The following is a 17,324-nucleotide window of genomic DNA, read 5'->3' as shown; positions in this document are numbered from 1 at the left end:
GAAAATGTAGCTAATAATTAATTATTACAATTTTTTAAATCATTTACTTATTTATTACTTTTATTTTAAAATTAATTTAATTATACATTAATTTCATTTTGTAATTTTTTATTAAATTCTTCAATTTGTATTTGATTATTTACTTAATTAATAACAATTTTATTATATTTATATTTTATTAAATCATTTATATTTTTAACTTTTTTCAATTACGAAACATCCAATATTAATGTTAAAATTAATTATAAATTATTATGATTGGTAATTTTATTTTATTTAAATTATAGTTAAAATTATTTTTTTGATGTATTTTTTAATTAAACTTAAACTTTTATTTAATTAGTTATTAAACTTTTATTAATTTTACTAACTCTAACAACATTTGGGCAGCATACCGACTATATTTCAAACTATCCCAAAAATTTAAAAACCTACAAATTAAACACATATATAACCAGAATATTCCCAGATCATACAAAACATATATATATACATTAACAAATACATCAATTTACATATATACAAATATTTAACCACAAAAAAAACATATACCAAAACTGATTTTTTTATTAATACAAAAAAAATTATTAAATACATATTTACAAACATATCACACTTAATATAAAACAATTTAAAAATATAAACATACATTATTAATATGATTTTTTGTTTAAGTTCATACTTTAACTAAAACACATATATCACAAAATATAATATAATAAATATTAACAAGAAAAAATAAAAATATTATAGTGGGTGAAGTGGCTCCGCTCCGGCAGTGGTTCCGCTCTGACTGCTCCGGTAGTGGCTCCACTCCGGCAGTGGCTCGGGGACTCCATAGAAACAAAAAAAAATTCAATACATAAATAAAATAAAATAAAATACAAAACTATATTATAAAACTTATAGTGGGCGACTTGGAGGAGGAGGGGGGCGGCAGTGGTGGCTGGCGGTGGCGTTGGGGTGGGGCTCAGGTGGGGTGAAGTGGGGGCTCGGGTGGGGTGTTGTCGGGGTGGGTGGGTTCGAGTGGGGTGGGGTGCCTTCAGGGTGGGTGGGCTCGGGGTGCGGCTGGTGGTGATGGGACTCGTGGGGTGAGGGAGGAAAGAGAGAAAACCAGAGAGAAGAGAAGAAGAAAGAGAGAAAAAAGAAAAGGAAGAAAAAAAAATGGGGAAGAAGGGCTGGGGCGGTTGAGGATATCGTTATGATTTTTGCCGGCGCGTTTTGTTGCATCGGCAAAAGTCTAAAAATGCGTCAACAAAAGTCAGTACAAAATGCCTACGTCAAAACGACACCATTTTAATAAGTCCAACTTTTGCCGACGCAAAATTAGACTTTTGTCGATACAACGAAACGCGCCGGCAAAAGTCTAGCCACCTACCTTCTTGAACACGCGCATTTTGTTAAAATACACGTTTGACTTTTGCCGGCGCATTAGGTAAAATGCGCCGGTAAAAGTGTATGATCTTTTTTTAAAAAAATCGATAGACATTTGCCGGCGGAATTCGGGGTTGCGCCGGTAAAGGTTGTTTTTACCGACGCAATTCTGAATTGCGCCGGCAAAAGCCTTCCTTCTTGTAGTGATTAATACAAACTGTTTAAGTCATTATACTAATAAAAATGCACTATAATACTATTATATTATATTAGTTAACAAGTAAGGTTATAATTAGTTAAACACATATTTTAATATTTACAATATTAAATCAAAGTTGAATATACTCATATGGTAATCTAATGTTTTAACTATGATATTACAATTGTATTACAATATGATGATTAGTGGTGTCCATATTAGGATTAATTGCCAGATAATACCACTGACTATATTTATATATATATAGTTATTATATATATAAATATATATATATATATAATTGTTCAGAAAACACATATTATAGTTAGTATACCATTTAACCGACATCTGAATATTAGTCTATCAATATTCTCATACCGTATTGGACATGATATATATTAATACTGGATATCTGTTACTAATATGTACGGTCATATAATAATTTACCAGCTAACAATATTACTAGATCCTCATTGTCACATACATGATCTTCTTATAATTGGGGTCTCGTATCTTTTATTCCGTAACAATATACTATCTTGTTACGTAATTAAGATATCTCAAGGATAATAATTTGTTAATAAGTTATACTTACATTAACAAATTATTATTAATTACTATAATAATTATAGTAATTAATGTTATTACATTAATGTTATATTAAATTACATCATGATAATAATACATAATTGACACAACACTGATATTAATATTCATAGATATATTATCCTTAAGATATATGTAATATATCTTAAATTATATTCAATATACATTAATTGGATATATAAATAGTACAAATTTATAATTTGTAATAACCCTCAATAATCGATATACTAATTGTTCCGTAGTTATATATACGGAACATATGGATGTATATAACACTTCCCACGTCTCCCACTGGGAGAGGTTGAAAGTCAACGTTTGACTTTCAACCTCTCCCAGTGGGAGACGTGGGAAGTCTCTCACCTCTCCCAGTGGGAGACGTGAGACCTATACCTACAATGACCCCGCCTACAATGTCTTCCCAATTGGGAGACATTGTAGACTTTCAACCTCTCCCAAATATAGTCATAAAACCTTTATTTTGTTGTAGTGATCATTTTCCGTAATAATAACCCTGTATACCATTGATTACATGGGCAATGTAATTGTTCATATTGTATATATATACGATGAACCATGTCGCCTAATATTATTAATTTTGCACGCGTATATTATTAATAACCGTAGTTATTAATAATATATGTTGTGTTTGGTAAAAATTTTGTTTTTAAATATTTTAAACTCAAAAATAAAAATATATTTTTTTTTTATGTTTTTTGATTTTTATAAAATATGTGTTTGGAAACTATTTTTGTTTTCTGTTTTTTAAAAATAAAAATAAAAATAAAAATACATTTGGCAACTTTTATTTTTATTTTTTGTTTAAAAAATAAAAAAAATAAAAAACATGTTTGGTAAACATTTTTTTTTGGAGTGTTTATTTTTTTTTATTTTTATTTTCTAAACTAAAACATAAAAATATTTTTTGTGACCACTATTTATTATTTTAAAATAAAAAATAAGAAAATTATAATAAAAAAAAGATCATATTAATAATATCCAAGTAATTTTTAATTTCAAAACTTAATATTTATCAATAAGATAACACAAACAGTAAAGATGATTGCAGAGAACAAAGACCAACATACAGTGTAGAGTAAGAAATTCAAACAGTAAAACTTGAGTTAAGTCTCTGGTATATTTTTTAGTAGATATATAACAGATGAAAAGGAAAAATGATAATAATTGAGCATATAATCTTTCAATATATAGAAACATTGTAACAATAATACCCACTACTTAGCTCTGCATGCCAATCAATGACAATGAATTCCTCATATGTAATCCAAAGAAGAACCTGAATAATAATTAAGGCGAAATATGTAACAATTGCACAAGTAATAAAAATTTACACTGGAATAGTCCTGCATGCCAGTCAATGACGAGAAAAATACATTTCTTCTTGTAGGTGAAACCTCTCAATGGAATCACCAAAGGAGCTTCACATGTTGCATGGCAAAGTAAAGTGAACCGAAACTGTAAAACCAAATAAGAATGCAACCCATCATTAATGGTGAACATAACAGTACGCTACTTCATTGATCTTTTCCTACTAAGCTAATAATATATACAATAAGCATACCTGGTTATCACCAAAAGCACCATAAATATCTCCATAAGGATTTCCAGGTCTATGGTATGCTGGATGATCCACAAACACATGTATCAAGAAAGGAAAGAGTTCATCATGATGAAACACAATCTCCCAATTGAAAAGTGTTGCGAAGAACCAAACAAGAATAGCTTTGATAGAAATAAATCAGTAACCTAATATAAGCCTGCAGTGTTCTTACCCAGTCAACATCTTCCTTGTACTCACACAACAACAAAAATCACTATTACCGGCGGAGGAGCCCGCCGGTAATACATGGTATATCCGCCGGTAAAGTCCCGCCATTAATAAACGGTCGGTATTATCACCATTACCGACCGTTTGACACCACCCGCCGGTATTGCACTATTACCGGCGGATTAATAGAGGCGGGAGTCCGCCGGTATTGTGCAACGCTAACACCGTTTTGACCGGTTTATTACCGGCGGGTTCCGCCGGTATTAAAATACTAATATTAAAATAAAACAATTAATTTTATTTTATTTCTTAATAAATATACATATAATACTTATTTAAAAATAATAATATTTAACATATATTATAATTAATAACACAATTAATATTCATCTAACAAAACTAACATTGTAATTAATCATAAAATTAACATAAGAAAATACAAATTGTCTCATTTTAATTACATATAAAGTAATTATAACATAAACATAATAAAATTTCAATTGTCTTAATATAATTAAAAAACATAATCTAATTATTATTATTTTGATCTGGCCAACTTGGTGTAAAATACTCATTAAGATCAATATCTTGATCACTAGTATTAGGGCGCGGCAATGGTGGTGAAGCAAACTGTGGTGCTTGTGTAGAGTGGTGCTGCGAAGATGATCTAAATTGTCGAGCATGTGGTCGCGGCGAGGGAGACTGATGCAAAAAACTCTCAAACTGACCATACCTCTGCTGCTGCGACGGACTCACAAATTGACCATACATCTGCTGTGGATGCTGCTGCTGCGATGAATCCCCGAAGTCACGACGCCTAGGATGTGACGTCTGAGATCCGGTAGCGACGTCGGGGTAATATAAAGGAGGGGACTGGGAGGAACGTCCGTACGTGTTTGGATAATTCTGTTGAGGTGGATACACATGTTGTTGTTGTTGTTGTGGCATCGACCAAGGAGGTGGACTTTGAGAAGATATACCACCTTCAGGTTGTGATGGTAAATATTGTTGGAGAAGGCTTTCAAACCGCGACTCAGTTTCTATACTGGTATGCTGAGGATTACCAGATGGACCTTGTTGAGATTTCAACATCCGGATCTCTTCACGCATTGACTTCATCATTTCCGCCATAGTAGCCATGTCTTCCTGAGGTGTATGAGCAGGTTGGGCCTGTGACTGACTTTGACTTGTGGAGCTGGAAGCTGATTTTTTCCCTTTGCCTTTGCTGTAACCTACTCCTCTTTGAAAGTCAGACCTCTCCCCAAGTACTTTACTCATAATCTCATACTGATCGATCGACGAGGATTCAGCAGCAGATCCAGTTTCAGATCCCTCCGTCGGTCCTTGAGACTGGCTTTGAAGTCGTGCCCTCTCAAGCTCTTCCGTCATTTTTTCCTGTTCATAAAAAGTGTTAGAAACACATCAGTAACATAGTTTAATGAAAATAATAACACAAAAGTTTAAACTTACAAAAGTTTCTCGAGCTGTGTCGTTGACAAAAACTTTTGTCGATTTTCTCAAATGGCTATCTTTCCAAGTATCAATAACACGTTCATCAGGGTTCGCCTATACAAATTTAGAGATAGGAAGTTAGAATGTAAAATTTTGTTAAATTAAATTAATATTTTTACTTACAAATTGGTGACGCTTAGCTGCCATCGATTTTGTGCCTTGCGTCGATGTATACTTCATTTCTTTTCTGTTTTTCTTGTTTTGGTTGGATCGCGCGATAAATTTTGGGCTAAAAAACAACTGAACAATATCTTTCCAACTCTCCTTGGAGAAATGGTCAGGTGGGGCAACTAAAACACTCTGCAAATCTTCCGGATTAGAGTAATATTTTTTGAAGTGAGTATGTCTGATGTTCTTTCTCTCAGAATATCTTTTGTGCATCTCTGTGTAGATAGTTTTCATAACTCTCTCGAGTTCTGGATGACCATCAACATTATAAAAATACTACATTAAAAATAACACGTTAGTTTAGTTTGTAAATGATTTTAATAAAAAAACTATACCACAAGACTTGTTCTAAATTTGTACCTTCATCCTTTGTACGACTTGTTCCTTAAATTGTTGAGGTACATCAGCGAAATCCAAGTAATGTCCTGGCACCAACAAAGTGACTTGGAGGCCTATCTCGCGGACAAAAGCTTGGTCCTCCAAGCCAACCACTTTGTCCGTCCTAGGATCAAGCTGAAGATCTAGTGGTTTCCCGGCATTTCGCCTTCGAATTTCAAGTGGCTTCGAATTAGCCAGGCCACGACCCTTTCTTCTCGGCACTTCAGCTATCCACATTTTCAAGAATAACCAAAATTTGAAATATTAATATTATATTTAAACATTCGTAGAGCTTGACTTTCAAGCTATGAGCAAAATTTGAAAATTATTATTAACCTGACTCGCAGGAAGAGGGTACTCTACTAGGATCTGGCGGGTCTAGACCTCCACCATCTCCGCCGTGAGAGGTGGCTATATCTGCTGACATTGTACTTAGGAACAAAAATGATTAGTTAGTATTAAATTGTTAGTTAGTATCAAATATCACCAATGGAAATGAACATCATGATTACAAGTCTCATATATTATATTTTAAACAATTGTCTTTATTACAAAAATATAAAAACTAAGTAGAATAATCACTATCACTTTCATCATTAATTAAATTAACATCAATCGGAGACACATGATTAACATCATCTTCACAAATATCAACTAGCAATTCATCTTCTTCATCGACTTCTTCTTCGCCTAAGTCGTCATTTATGAAATTTTCATCTAATTGATCAGCAGGTGAATTTTGTATAGTGCCAATATATGTTGCAGGTTCATGAGATTCCATAACCAACTGACCGAGATCCACGGTCAACAAAAAATTTGATGAGTTTATGTCATGTACAACATCAACATCTGCATCAGCTTCATCATCCTTGATGTCCCAAATTTGACGGTGATTGACATCCTCAACAATTTTCCAGTGTCGGCCTCTAAGTAGATCATCGAGATAGAATACTTGCTTAGCTTGGCTAGCAAGTATATAAGGCTCATCTTTGTACCATTCACTACTGACGTTTATACTGGTGATATTATTTTCAGTGATTGTTTTCTTCTTGCTAGGATCAGTGTTAAACCATTTACACCTAAACAATGCAACTGAATATGCACCAGTGAAAGATAAGACCAGTACATCTTGAAGCGTGCCATAATAGTTAAAACCTTCAGTTCCCGCAACAGACACTCCACTATTTTGTGTGGTGCGCTTTTGATCTCGGTCATAAGCGATAAATCGAACACCGTTAACTATACAACCTTCGTAGTATGTTGCCAAGTGATCTGACCCAGATGCTAAAGCTAGCAACTCATCACCATTCTCTAAAGATCCTTGTTTGTGCAAGTCATATATCTAAATAAATTAATAAACTTATATTAGAATGATAAAAATATCATTACAATAATAAATGTTTAAAAATAATCTCAATTTTACCTTCTTATGAAACCACTGGCGAAAATTTTTCTTCTGTAAAAGATTATGATCACCATCTGGGAATTTCAGTTTGATCTCTACTAGGTGTTCGCTGTAAATTTGAATGCTTTGACTATTAGATAAAATAATTTGGAATAAACATAAATTTCACTTTAAAGGGAATAAACTTACTCTAAGTAACCCTGAATTTCGGGTGAATTGTTAATGATGAACCATTCAGCCATTTCACGAGTCGCAAGATCTAGAGGCTTGAGAGATCCCTTTGTTAGGGGACGACATTGAGATTGAAACACAGTAAGGTGTCATGGGACATACACCTCATCTTTATTGCGATCAAGACGATTAAATTTAGTTTCAACCCCTTTGAAATACATCGAACAAAATGTCATAGCCTCATCATCGACATAGCCTTCAGCTATTGACCCTTCAGGACGAGCTTTATTTCCCACGTAGTTCTTCAATTTTTTCATGTACCTTTCAAAAGGATACATCCATCTCATAAATACCGGTCCACCCAAAATTGCTTCTTCAGGAAAATGTAAGACCAAGTGAATCATTATATCAAAAAAAGCCGGAGGAAAGATCAACTCCATCTTGCACAATATCAGAACAAGGTCTTTTTGTGCTTCCTCCATATCTGTAACATTTATAGTCCTCGAACATAGTTGCCTGAAAAAACTACATAGTTCAGAAATGGTGGTCGATATATCTTTTGGGAGAAACTTGCGAACACCCACAGACAATAATCGTTGCATTATAACATGACAATCGTGGGATTTCAACCCAATGATATTTGTTTCATTCTCTATTACTTTTTTCTTCAAATTTGAACAAAAGCCATCTGGAAATTTCACTTCTTTAATAAATTGACAAAATTGTTGTCTCTGATCAGGAGTTAACACGTAAGAAGCATGTGGCTTCATCAACTTTCCACTCTCATCTTCATAAATCCACAATGATTCCCTTACTCCCATCTTCTTCAAATCATATCTTGCATTAGTGGTGTCCTTAGACTTATCATTGTCCAAGATTGTGCCGAGGAGACTATCACACACATTTTTTTCGACATGCATGACATCAATGTTATGTTTTAAAATGTTTGTACTCCAATAATCAAGCTCGTAGAAGATGCTTTTTTTCCTCCAATTTCTATCTTCCGCAACTCTTCTACGTTTGACACCTCCAAACTGCAAGTGTTTTCCAGGAACTTGGGGTGGAAGGTTGTTCACTTGTTCTAATATTTCCTCACAAGTAAATCGTTTCGGAGGACGTCTTCTCTCAATTTGTCCATCGAACTCAGTGTTCCTTCTCATTCGATGTGTACTGGGCAAGAATCTTCTGTGACCAACATACGATGTCTTACCGATCACTCGAATGGAAGATGTGTCTTCATTACATGTAGGACAAGCTTTGTATCCCTAACCACTCCATCCAGACAAACTACTTCGAGCTGGAAAATCATTGATTGTCCATAAAAGGGCTGCGCGCAGCTTGAACATAGTGTTGGTCGTACTATCTCTCGTAACAACTCCGTTAGCCCACAACTCCTTCAACTCATCCACCAATGGTCTTAGAAATACATCTATGTCCTTACCCGGTGATTTTGGACCAGGAATAAGGATGGTCAGCATCAAATTGTTGTCTTTCATACATAACCAAGGTGGAAGATTATAGTTCGCCAACACCACAGGCCACATGCTGTATGCCAGGTTCATGTTGCCAAATGGATTAAATCCATCAGCAGCTAAGCCTAAACGAACATTCCTAGGATCACTTGCAAATCCAGGATGATTGACGTCAAAGTTCTTCCACGCCGTCCCATCCACCGGGTGTCGCATCACTCCATCATCTTTCGATTTCCCAGTGTGGTGCCATAGCATGTCCTTCGCTGTAAGCCTTGAGCTGTATAGTCTTTTCAACCGGGGTGTCAATGGAAAGTAACGCATCACCTTATGCGGCACCTTTTTTCCTTTAGTTTTTTCAAAAGTCACCCATCGACTAGTTCCACAAACTGGACATTCCTCTTTGTTTGCATGCTCTTTGTAAAATAAACAGCAATCATATTGACACACATGAATCGACTCGTATCCCAACCCTAATTTCTTCAATCTCTTTTTAGCCTCGTAGTACGTTGATGGAATTTTATTTTCCTTCGGAAAGGAAATCTTTAACAACTTCAATAATTCATCGAATATGTTGTTAGGAATCTTCCCTCTAACTTTCAAATGTAATAGCTTAGCTAAGAAGTTAAGGGAAGAAATCCAATCACAACCAGGATACAACTCGGCTTCAATCTCCTCAAATAACTCGTCGTAATATTGACTTGCGCCACTATTGTCTACTTGCTCAGTTGTCGGTAAGAGGAAGTCCTCCACTATGGGAATCATCTCGTCAACTTCATCATCATCAACTTCTTGTTAACTTCGAAATTGTGTGTTGTTAACTTCGAAAATTTTAGTTTTATTTTTTGTTGATATCAATTTTGAGTTATTTCCTACAAAATTTTAAATTATTTGTACATTATTAAAAAAGAGTTTTATTCTACAAGTTAGGCTATCTCAAATGGTTGAGTGTCTGAGTGTCTGAGAATATTATCAAGCTTATATATGCAAATCTAAAAGACTAAAACATCATTATCAAGTTTCTCTTTCATTCATAATAATTAACCATTAATATATTCATGTCATTATCAAGCTTAGCAGAATAAACAGCGGCAAAACACGAACTGTAAATTGTATAAAAAACATATTATCAATGCTTTTTTTTTTATAAAAATCCCAGTCAAATACTATAAAATAATTTATTTTATAAAAAATAGAATAAACAAAAAACAGAGTAAACAAAAAGAGTAAATAGACAAACAGACTATTTATCCAAACAGAGTAAACAAAGATACATACTTGCCAAAAACCTCAAAGAACCTTCAAACCCCAACACTGTAAAACCTTCAAACCCCAACACTGTAAACGATCCAAGTCTGAAATAAAAATACATACACACAATCAATTTTTATAAATCCATAAATAATTAAAAATGTTTTTTTTTTTAATTCTTTTCTTAAATTTTACCGAACATATATGTTCAAATGAGGTATTCTGCTCAAATTAAAAAAAATGGTTGATGTGTAATGGTGGGCTCTTAAATATAAGTGGGAAAGAAAAATTAAATGAAATAATCAATTAGATAAAGTAAAATATGGCTGTATTTGTTTTTTTAAAACCGATAAAGGCATTTTTCTTAGCAAGTAAATAATAGATGACCTTTATAAATATAACCTGTACTTATGTAGTTCTTTCTACATGATTTTTCTTCACCAATGTTTTAACTACTCCCTAGCTGACCATTTCATTAATTTAACTTGTTTGTTGATTTCCTCAAGTTCATTAATATTATATATAATGTATACATGTATTATTTTACATGAAATATACAATATTAATTAATTGTATTATATGATAGGTTTTGAGCTTTTTTCTTTGTTTCTTTCTTTTTAATTTCATCAAATCAGCAAGTTGCTATAGAAATATATGCGTAACAAGTCGCTCATAAAGGACAGCTACCTTTATTTTTTAAATTAAATTAAGCACACATGCCAAATTGTAGAGAGATTTGTTAACAAAAAACAATTAATAAATGAAAAGAAGATCATGATCAATAAAGTAGAAAACAAAATTTTGAAGAACATAAAAAATTACCAGTACAAATGAGAAGAAAACAACTTCCCCTCAGAAACGAGCAAGAATGAACAACACTGTTCGCAGAGTAATGCTTCCCCTAAAAATTGACAGACCCAATTCGGAAAACGACCAAACAAACCTGATAAAGCACAAGAAATGAGCAGCAGTACCCTTTGATTCCAGAAACTACTCGACATTAGGTATGCGAAAAAAAATACATACCTGAAAAGAAGATAAAATCTGAACTGAGATGGTGAGGCAGTGACCGCGAGGCTGTGCGGCGGCCGGTGGGTGAGATGTGGCGGCTCGTGGGATTGAGACGATATGATCAAAAAATATGTTTGAATGAGGGAGAGAAAACGGGTGAGGGAGACAATGGGGTGGGGAAAAATCTTAACAGAAATTATAATAGTATTACCGGCGGGTCTCCGCCGGTATTACCCGCCGGTAATAAAACATCACCGGCAGCTCCGCTGGTATCACCCGCCGGTAATACAACATCACTGGCGGGATCCGCCGGTATTATCCCGCCGGTAATACAACATACCGGCGGGGTCCGCCGGTATTATCCCGCCGGTAATACAACATACCGGCGGGTCCGCCGGTATTATCCCGCCGGTAATACAACATACCGGTGGGTCTGCCGGTATTGTCCCGCCGGTAAAATACTCGCCGATATTAAATTTGAAATCAGTCTCCGGCATTTGTATTAGCGGCGGATATTCCGCCTCTAATAATGCAACAGTCCGCCGCTAATAAAAAAATTAGTTTTTTATTTTGATTTCCTTATTATTAGCGGCGGACCCAGTACTCCGCCGCTAATATTCTGCACATTACCGGCGGAGTTAGTCCGCCGGTAATATTTCCGCCTCTAAAAACTATTTTTCTTGTAGTGTCATGGAAGAAGCCAAGCTCTTGTCCTCCTTCAAAGAAGAATACGGTGCAAGAACTAGTATCGACAGCACCAACAAAGTTCTTGTTTGTAGCAGTACCATTTTGATATCCAGGAGAGACAACCACGATACGATGGCCATGGGAAGCAAGTACAATAGCCAAAGAACCACAAACATCTCCTAATCCACCTGTCTTTGAATAAGGAGTTGCTTCAGCAGTAACACAAACAATATTGTAGGTTGTTTTGGTATGTGGTTTCTCCATTCCCTCAATGTCCTCAGTTTATTTTACTTCATCAGCAATTGTATTTAAAAGGGAGTTCTTGACATCAATCTTACCTACATTTAATTTACAAAATTGCAGTCAATTCTTAAGCTTGTTAACATAACATGGTCATGCAATTTAATAAACTTTATAAGCCAAGTATCCCTTTATCAATAGCAGATCATATTGTGTAACAGAGTGGCCAAAAGAATAAGTGATGCACCTTATAAGCTCAAGTGATCTAGATATTGGACCAGGTATCAATAAATATGTGGGCAACAATAGACATCCACTACAACAAACTAGGACTACTACAACATTAAATTATAACAGTAATGAAAAATTATTATGCTGCATGTGTTAAAATTATAAGGCGGGTTCACTAAAATTTTAGGCGCCATATATGTTTACTTTTTCATTTATTTTTCCGCCAAGTATATAAAATATTTATTTATCATTTTATTTCATTTTCTCTACATACTTCATCTTTCTCTGAGACCTATCTCTCTCTCGGTCTCTCACTCCCCTTCACGAAAGACAAATCCCATTTCATTCAAAGAAAAATGAGAAGGGCTACACCACATTCGAAGGCGATAAAGGAGTTCTGGTTCGTCGGCGGTGGCAGAGAGGCGACTTCTCTTCGGCTCAATCTCTGTGGCTTTGCCTCATCGACTTCTTTGACTCTCATTTTCACTCTGAACTTGACGACGCCTTCGTTTGTCCCATATTTTATGCATCAACCTCTTTCATTGTAAAAGCTCATAAATCATCAACCCGAATTCTTAGCTACCTTCAAGCTCGATACTATTTTGCGAAGAGAAACCATGGCTACTGCATCTGGTTCGTTTCAATTCCCTTTCTCATCTTAATTTAAAATTTCTATTCTCACAGTTGTTTAATTTTTCATACTCAGAAATTGATTTGGGAATTGACAAAATGTTTAGGGTTTTCTTTAGGCTTAGATTTGTGCATTGTGAATTTGAGTAAAGGCCTTTATTTTGGGTATGCCTTTTGTTTTCGTTCTTCGGTTTCCTTCTTCGCTTGCTGTTCTACTCATGTTTGAGTTTTTGTTCTTCGGTTTGAATTGTAATGGGAAAGAATGCTCGAGAAAATTCAACCCCCTTTAATCGTTTTCTTTATTCTTTCCTGGATTTTCTTTTTTTCTTTATTTTTTTGGCAGTTTAAATTTCTTTCCTTAATTGCAAGAAATAAACTAAAGCTTCGAATGTGTTTTTGGTCCCCTTTCTAAAATTGTTTGGTTTTAGTTGTTTAATCTTTCTTTGGAAAGATTATCTGATATGCGATTGCATATCATTTTGTCCAATGACCAAATTTAGATTGTGGTTTTGTAACCTTTGAGACTGTTTTTAATTGTATTAATGTGCTGCTAGTTGGTAAGATTATGGGTTTTCAATCCCCTACTCTTAAATTTCCAAAAAAATAGGGTGGTTTCCTTTTTGATTTGTAAGTTTTGGAAGACGAATTCTGGGCTTGTTCTACAATTGAAATCATATTCATTTTGTTCTTTGGTGGAAAACAGGATTACGTGCCAACTGTTTTCGACAATTTCAGTGCAAATGTTGTTGTGAATGGAAGCACTGTTAACTTGGGATTATGGGATACAGTCGGTAACTGTGTGTGATTAAAATTTAATTTAAGTAGTTGTGTTATACAGATTTTCTTTTCTGGGTCTAAATTTGTTTATGTGGAACAGGATAGGAGGACTTTAACAGGTTAAGACCCTTGAGTTATCGTGGGGCAGATGTTTTTATATTGGCATTCTCTCTCATTAGCAAAGCTAGCTATGAAAATGTTTCCAAGAAGGTTAGGCTTTGTTTTTGTATGGGCAGTTACAATTTATTATAACATTCATTTGGAGTTGGTAATCCCATTAATGCCCTGATGTCTCCCATCACATTTTTTATGTTTCTTCTCTAGTGGATTCTTGTTAGTCATTGTTGTATTTATTATATGTGTTTCTATTTGTGTCTCTGTATGTGTATTTTGTGACCTTTTTTCTTTCCCCTTGGTTTCAATAGAGAGTGAGCAAGGGATATTTGAAGAAGTATTACATGGTGACCTAGACTTTTCAACAGACCCATGGCCTAGTATTTCTGAAGGTGCCAAAGATTTAGTAAGGAAAATGCTTATTCGAGATCCCAAAAGGTGGATATCTGCACATGATGTTTTGTGTGAGTTTCTGTCACTGGTTTGCTTTCATAATTACAATTTTTGTGTTTGACCTGTGTTGCTACTGAAATTAAAGGGTTGCAATTATTGTTGAGCAAAGCTTTTTGGAAAAGCATCTGTTATTCATTTCAGCTGCTTTATAAATAATTATTCTCATCATTTTTGTTCAGCAATTGTCATAATTTTTTTTGCTTATGTATAATTCTATATCAAGGTGTTCTTAGGCACAACATTCTGTTTGCACTGATGACCTTTTGTTTATATGTCTCGTAGGCCATCCCTGGGTTCAAGTTGGTGGTGTGGCTCCTGACAAGCCTCTCGATTCTGCAATATTAAGTCGATTGAAGCAATTCTCTGCAATGAATAAGCTCAAGAAAATGGTTATTAGAGTAAGTCACTTTATGTATTAAATAAGTGAATGGTTTGAAGCCAAATAATTGATAGTCATATACCTAAATTAAATTAATAGATGACTTGTAATTATTCAACTTATTTCTTTCCCCTTTTTTTGGCAGGTAATTACAGAGAGCTTATCTAAAGAATAAATTGCTAGCCTAAAAGAAATGCTCAAAATGATAGACACTGACAGTAGTGGTCAAATCACTTTTAAAGAACTTAAGGCTGGTTTGAAAAGATTTGGAGCTAATCTTAAGGAATCTGAAATTTATGATTTAATGCAAGCAGTAAGTTCATATATGTTTAAAGATGATTCTATGCACCTAAACTATTATAAATGGGATATCCTTGTTCTTTTTATTAAGATTCCAAATGAAGAGGCTGAAAAAACTATGCTTCTCCCAGAGCTAAGTATATATTAAAAGATGAATCTAAACACCTAAACTACTGTGAAGTTCTCCTTTTGGTACCCTAAACGTTAGAATATATTGTTTTTGTCTTTAAAACTTTTCCACTTTAGCCCCTGAACACACATGTTGTTAGATTTAATTTAAGGGCACAGCTGTAATTTCATACAGAACTTAATATTTAGTATTGATCTCTAAGCCTTTTAAAAGCGTCATTTTATATTTTACAATTAATGTTAATAAGGACTATTGGGAACACTTTTAAAAAATTTAGGATCAAAATGAAAAGATTTAAATCTAGGACTAAAAAAGATTTTCCCTGTAGTTTGGATCGATATGCTAGTATATCATGGCATATATTTTTAAGATTAGATATACACTAGTATGGACTATGGGTTGCCTTTTTAGGTCCTTTTTCCTTATAATGGTCTCTGGGCTTTGTATGGTTTCAACTTTAAACCAAGCACCAAGAGGTTGAAAATTTGTTCAATCTTGATTATATATGTTTTTTTTATATAAAAAATCCTTATATGTGACAATTTGCTTTACTCTTGTTCTATTTCTAAATTACTTCAAAAGATATTTCACCTTTGGTGACAAATCTCAGCAGGAAATCATTGAAATTGAAATATTATTCTTTCATCATAAGCAATGAGATTACTCACCTTTTAATATGCTATTCTCTTCTTCAATTATGGTGATCACTCAAGGATATGATAGAGAACTAATTCATAAATTGTTTGGAGAATAATACATTAGATATTCTTAGTTTAACTTATTTACTGATTTGCAGGCAGATGTAGATAACAGTGGAACAATTGATTATGGAGAGTTTGTAGCAGCCACTTTTCATTTAAACAAAATTGAGAGAGAAGATCATTTGTTCGCGGCATTTTCCTACTTCGATAAAGATGGAAGTGGCTACATTACTCAAGACGAGCTTCAACATGCTTGCAAGGAGTTTGGTGTAGAGGACGTCCGGCTAGAAGAAATGATGCAAGAAGTTGATCAGGATAATGTGAGTATTTTTCTGATGATTATTCTGTTACTGCACCAATTGAATGGCTGTAAATTAAAATTCAGAGATTTAAAGAGTTGTTTTCCTTGCATAGGGCATATGATCATTCAAATTTTATTTTGAGCCATTAGTTGTTTTGTTTTGAAAATATCAAGATGGACTCATTAGAATTTAAGATCTTGTTTCTGTGGTTGGATTTACTTTTTCTTGAATTGCTACTGCTAGTGTGAATTTGGCTTAAACATCTTACTGTCTACTAAAATGAAACTTGCATTCTTTCAAGACTTGCATTTGTTTTTTGTGATTCATGGTTGAATTCGATATGGCTATCACTTCTATTTGTTTCATCTCCAAGACCTTACTGTTTCTCCCACGTTTTTTTCTCCGTGCAGGATGGGCACATAGATTATAACGAGTTCGTGGCGATGATGCAGAAAGGAACTATTGGTGGCCCTGCTAAGAAAGGCCTACAAAATTCCTTCAGCATTGCTTTTAGAGAGGGTCGTAAACTTTAGTGTCGTAATTAGCAACAAGGTTCGTATTTCTTTCATCCTTCAAATTTTTTTTTATATTTTTTTACAAGATTTTCTTGAGAGATCAAGATTGTACAATAAGAAGAAGCTTAAATGCTGGCCTAAGGTATAGCCAGGGCTCAGTTATATATGCTTTTCTTTGAATTCATGGAGAACTCTGTTAGTGTTTGCAATGACCTTTGCAGCCATACCATAGTTTGTACACCATGAGAGAAAAAAAAAATTGTATTCTTTACCCTTTAGTTTAATTTATGAAACTCGTTGAAAATAAATTATGTACTTCTCTTGTGATTTCTATTAACTATGGTCGTACTACTATTAGTTTGTTTTGTTAATTTGTTTTGAGTCACATTCTGGCTGTTGGAATCTTCAGTTTTTCACTTTTCATTTCAATTTTTCGATTTGTACCTAAGATTGTTGTCTAGTTTTAGTTCGGAACATTTGGATTTTTATTAATGTCATTTTTCTTGAAATGTTACTTTTTTATTTTGATTGTGTC

General features: G+C 34.0%; 1 protein-coding gene across 1 annotated transcript; it reads left to right on the top strand.

Moving 5' to 3' along the window:
- The first annotated feature begins 15,043 nt into the window (after positions 1-15,043).
- Positions 15,044-17,082, top strand: LOC133799674 (calcium-dependent protein kinase 1-like). The gene is made up of 3 exons (XM_062237672.1): positions 15,044-15,154; positions 16,068-16,292; positions 16,685-17,082. Exons 1-3 carry the CDS (start codon positions 15,044-15,046, stop codon positions 16,805-16,807), a joined length of 459 nt encoding a protein of 152 aa, XP_062093656.1. The 3' UTR covers positions 16,808-17,082.
- Positions 17,083-17,324: the final 242 nt, after the last annotated feature.

This window comes from Humulus lupulus, chromosome 9 (genome assembly GCF_963169125.1).
Source record: "Humulus lupulus chromosome 9, drHumLupu1.1, whole genome shotgun sequence".
Taxonomy (NCBI): Eukaryota; Viridiplantae; Streptophyta; class Magnoliopsida; order Rosales; family Cannabaceae; genus Humulus; species Humulus lupulus.
Note: the sequence above shows the minus strand (reverse complement) of the source record. Positions and strands in the feature narration are given on the sequence as shown.

What these genes read in the sequence shown, in the direction of transcription:
- LOC133799674 (XM_062237672.1), top strand. Translation starts at nt 15,044, where the DNA reads ATGATAGACACTGACAGTAGTGGTCAAATCACTTTTAAAGAACTTAAG. An exon ending in TTTATGATTTAATGCAAGCA is followed by an intron (nt 15,155 to 16,067) that starts GTAAGTTCATAT and finishes ACTGATTTGCAG; the next exon opens with GCAGATGTAGATAACAGTGG. An exon ending in AAGAAGTTGATCAGGATAAT is followed by an intron (nt 16,293 to 16,684) that starts GTGAGTATTTTT and finishes TTCTCCGTGCAG; the next exon opens with GATGGGCACATAGATTATAA.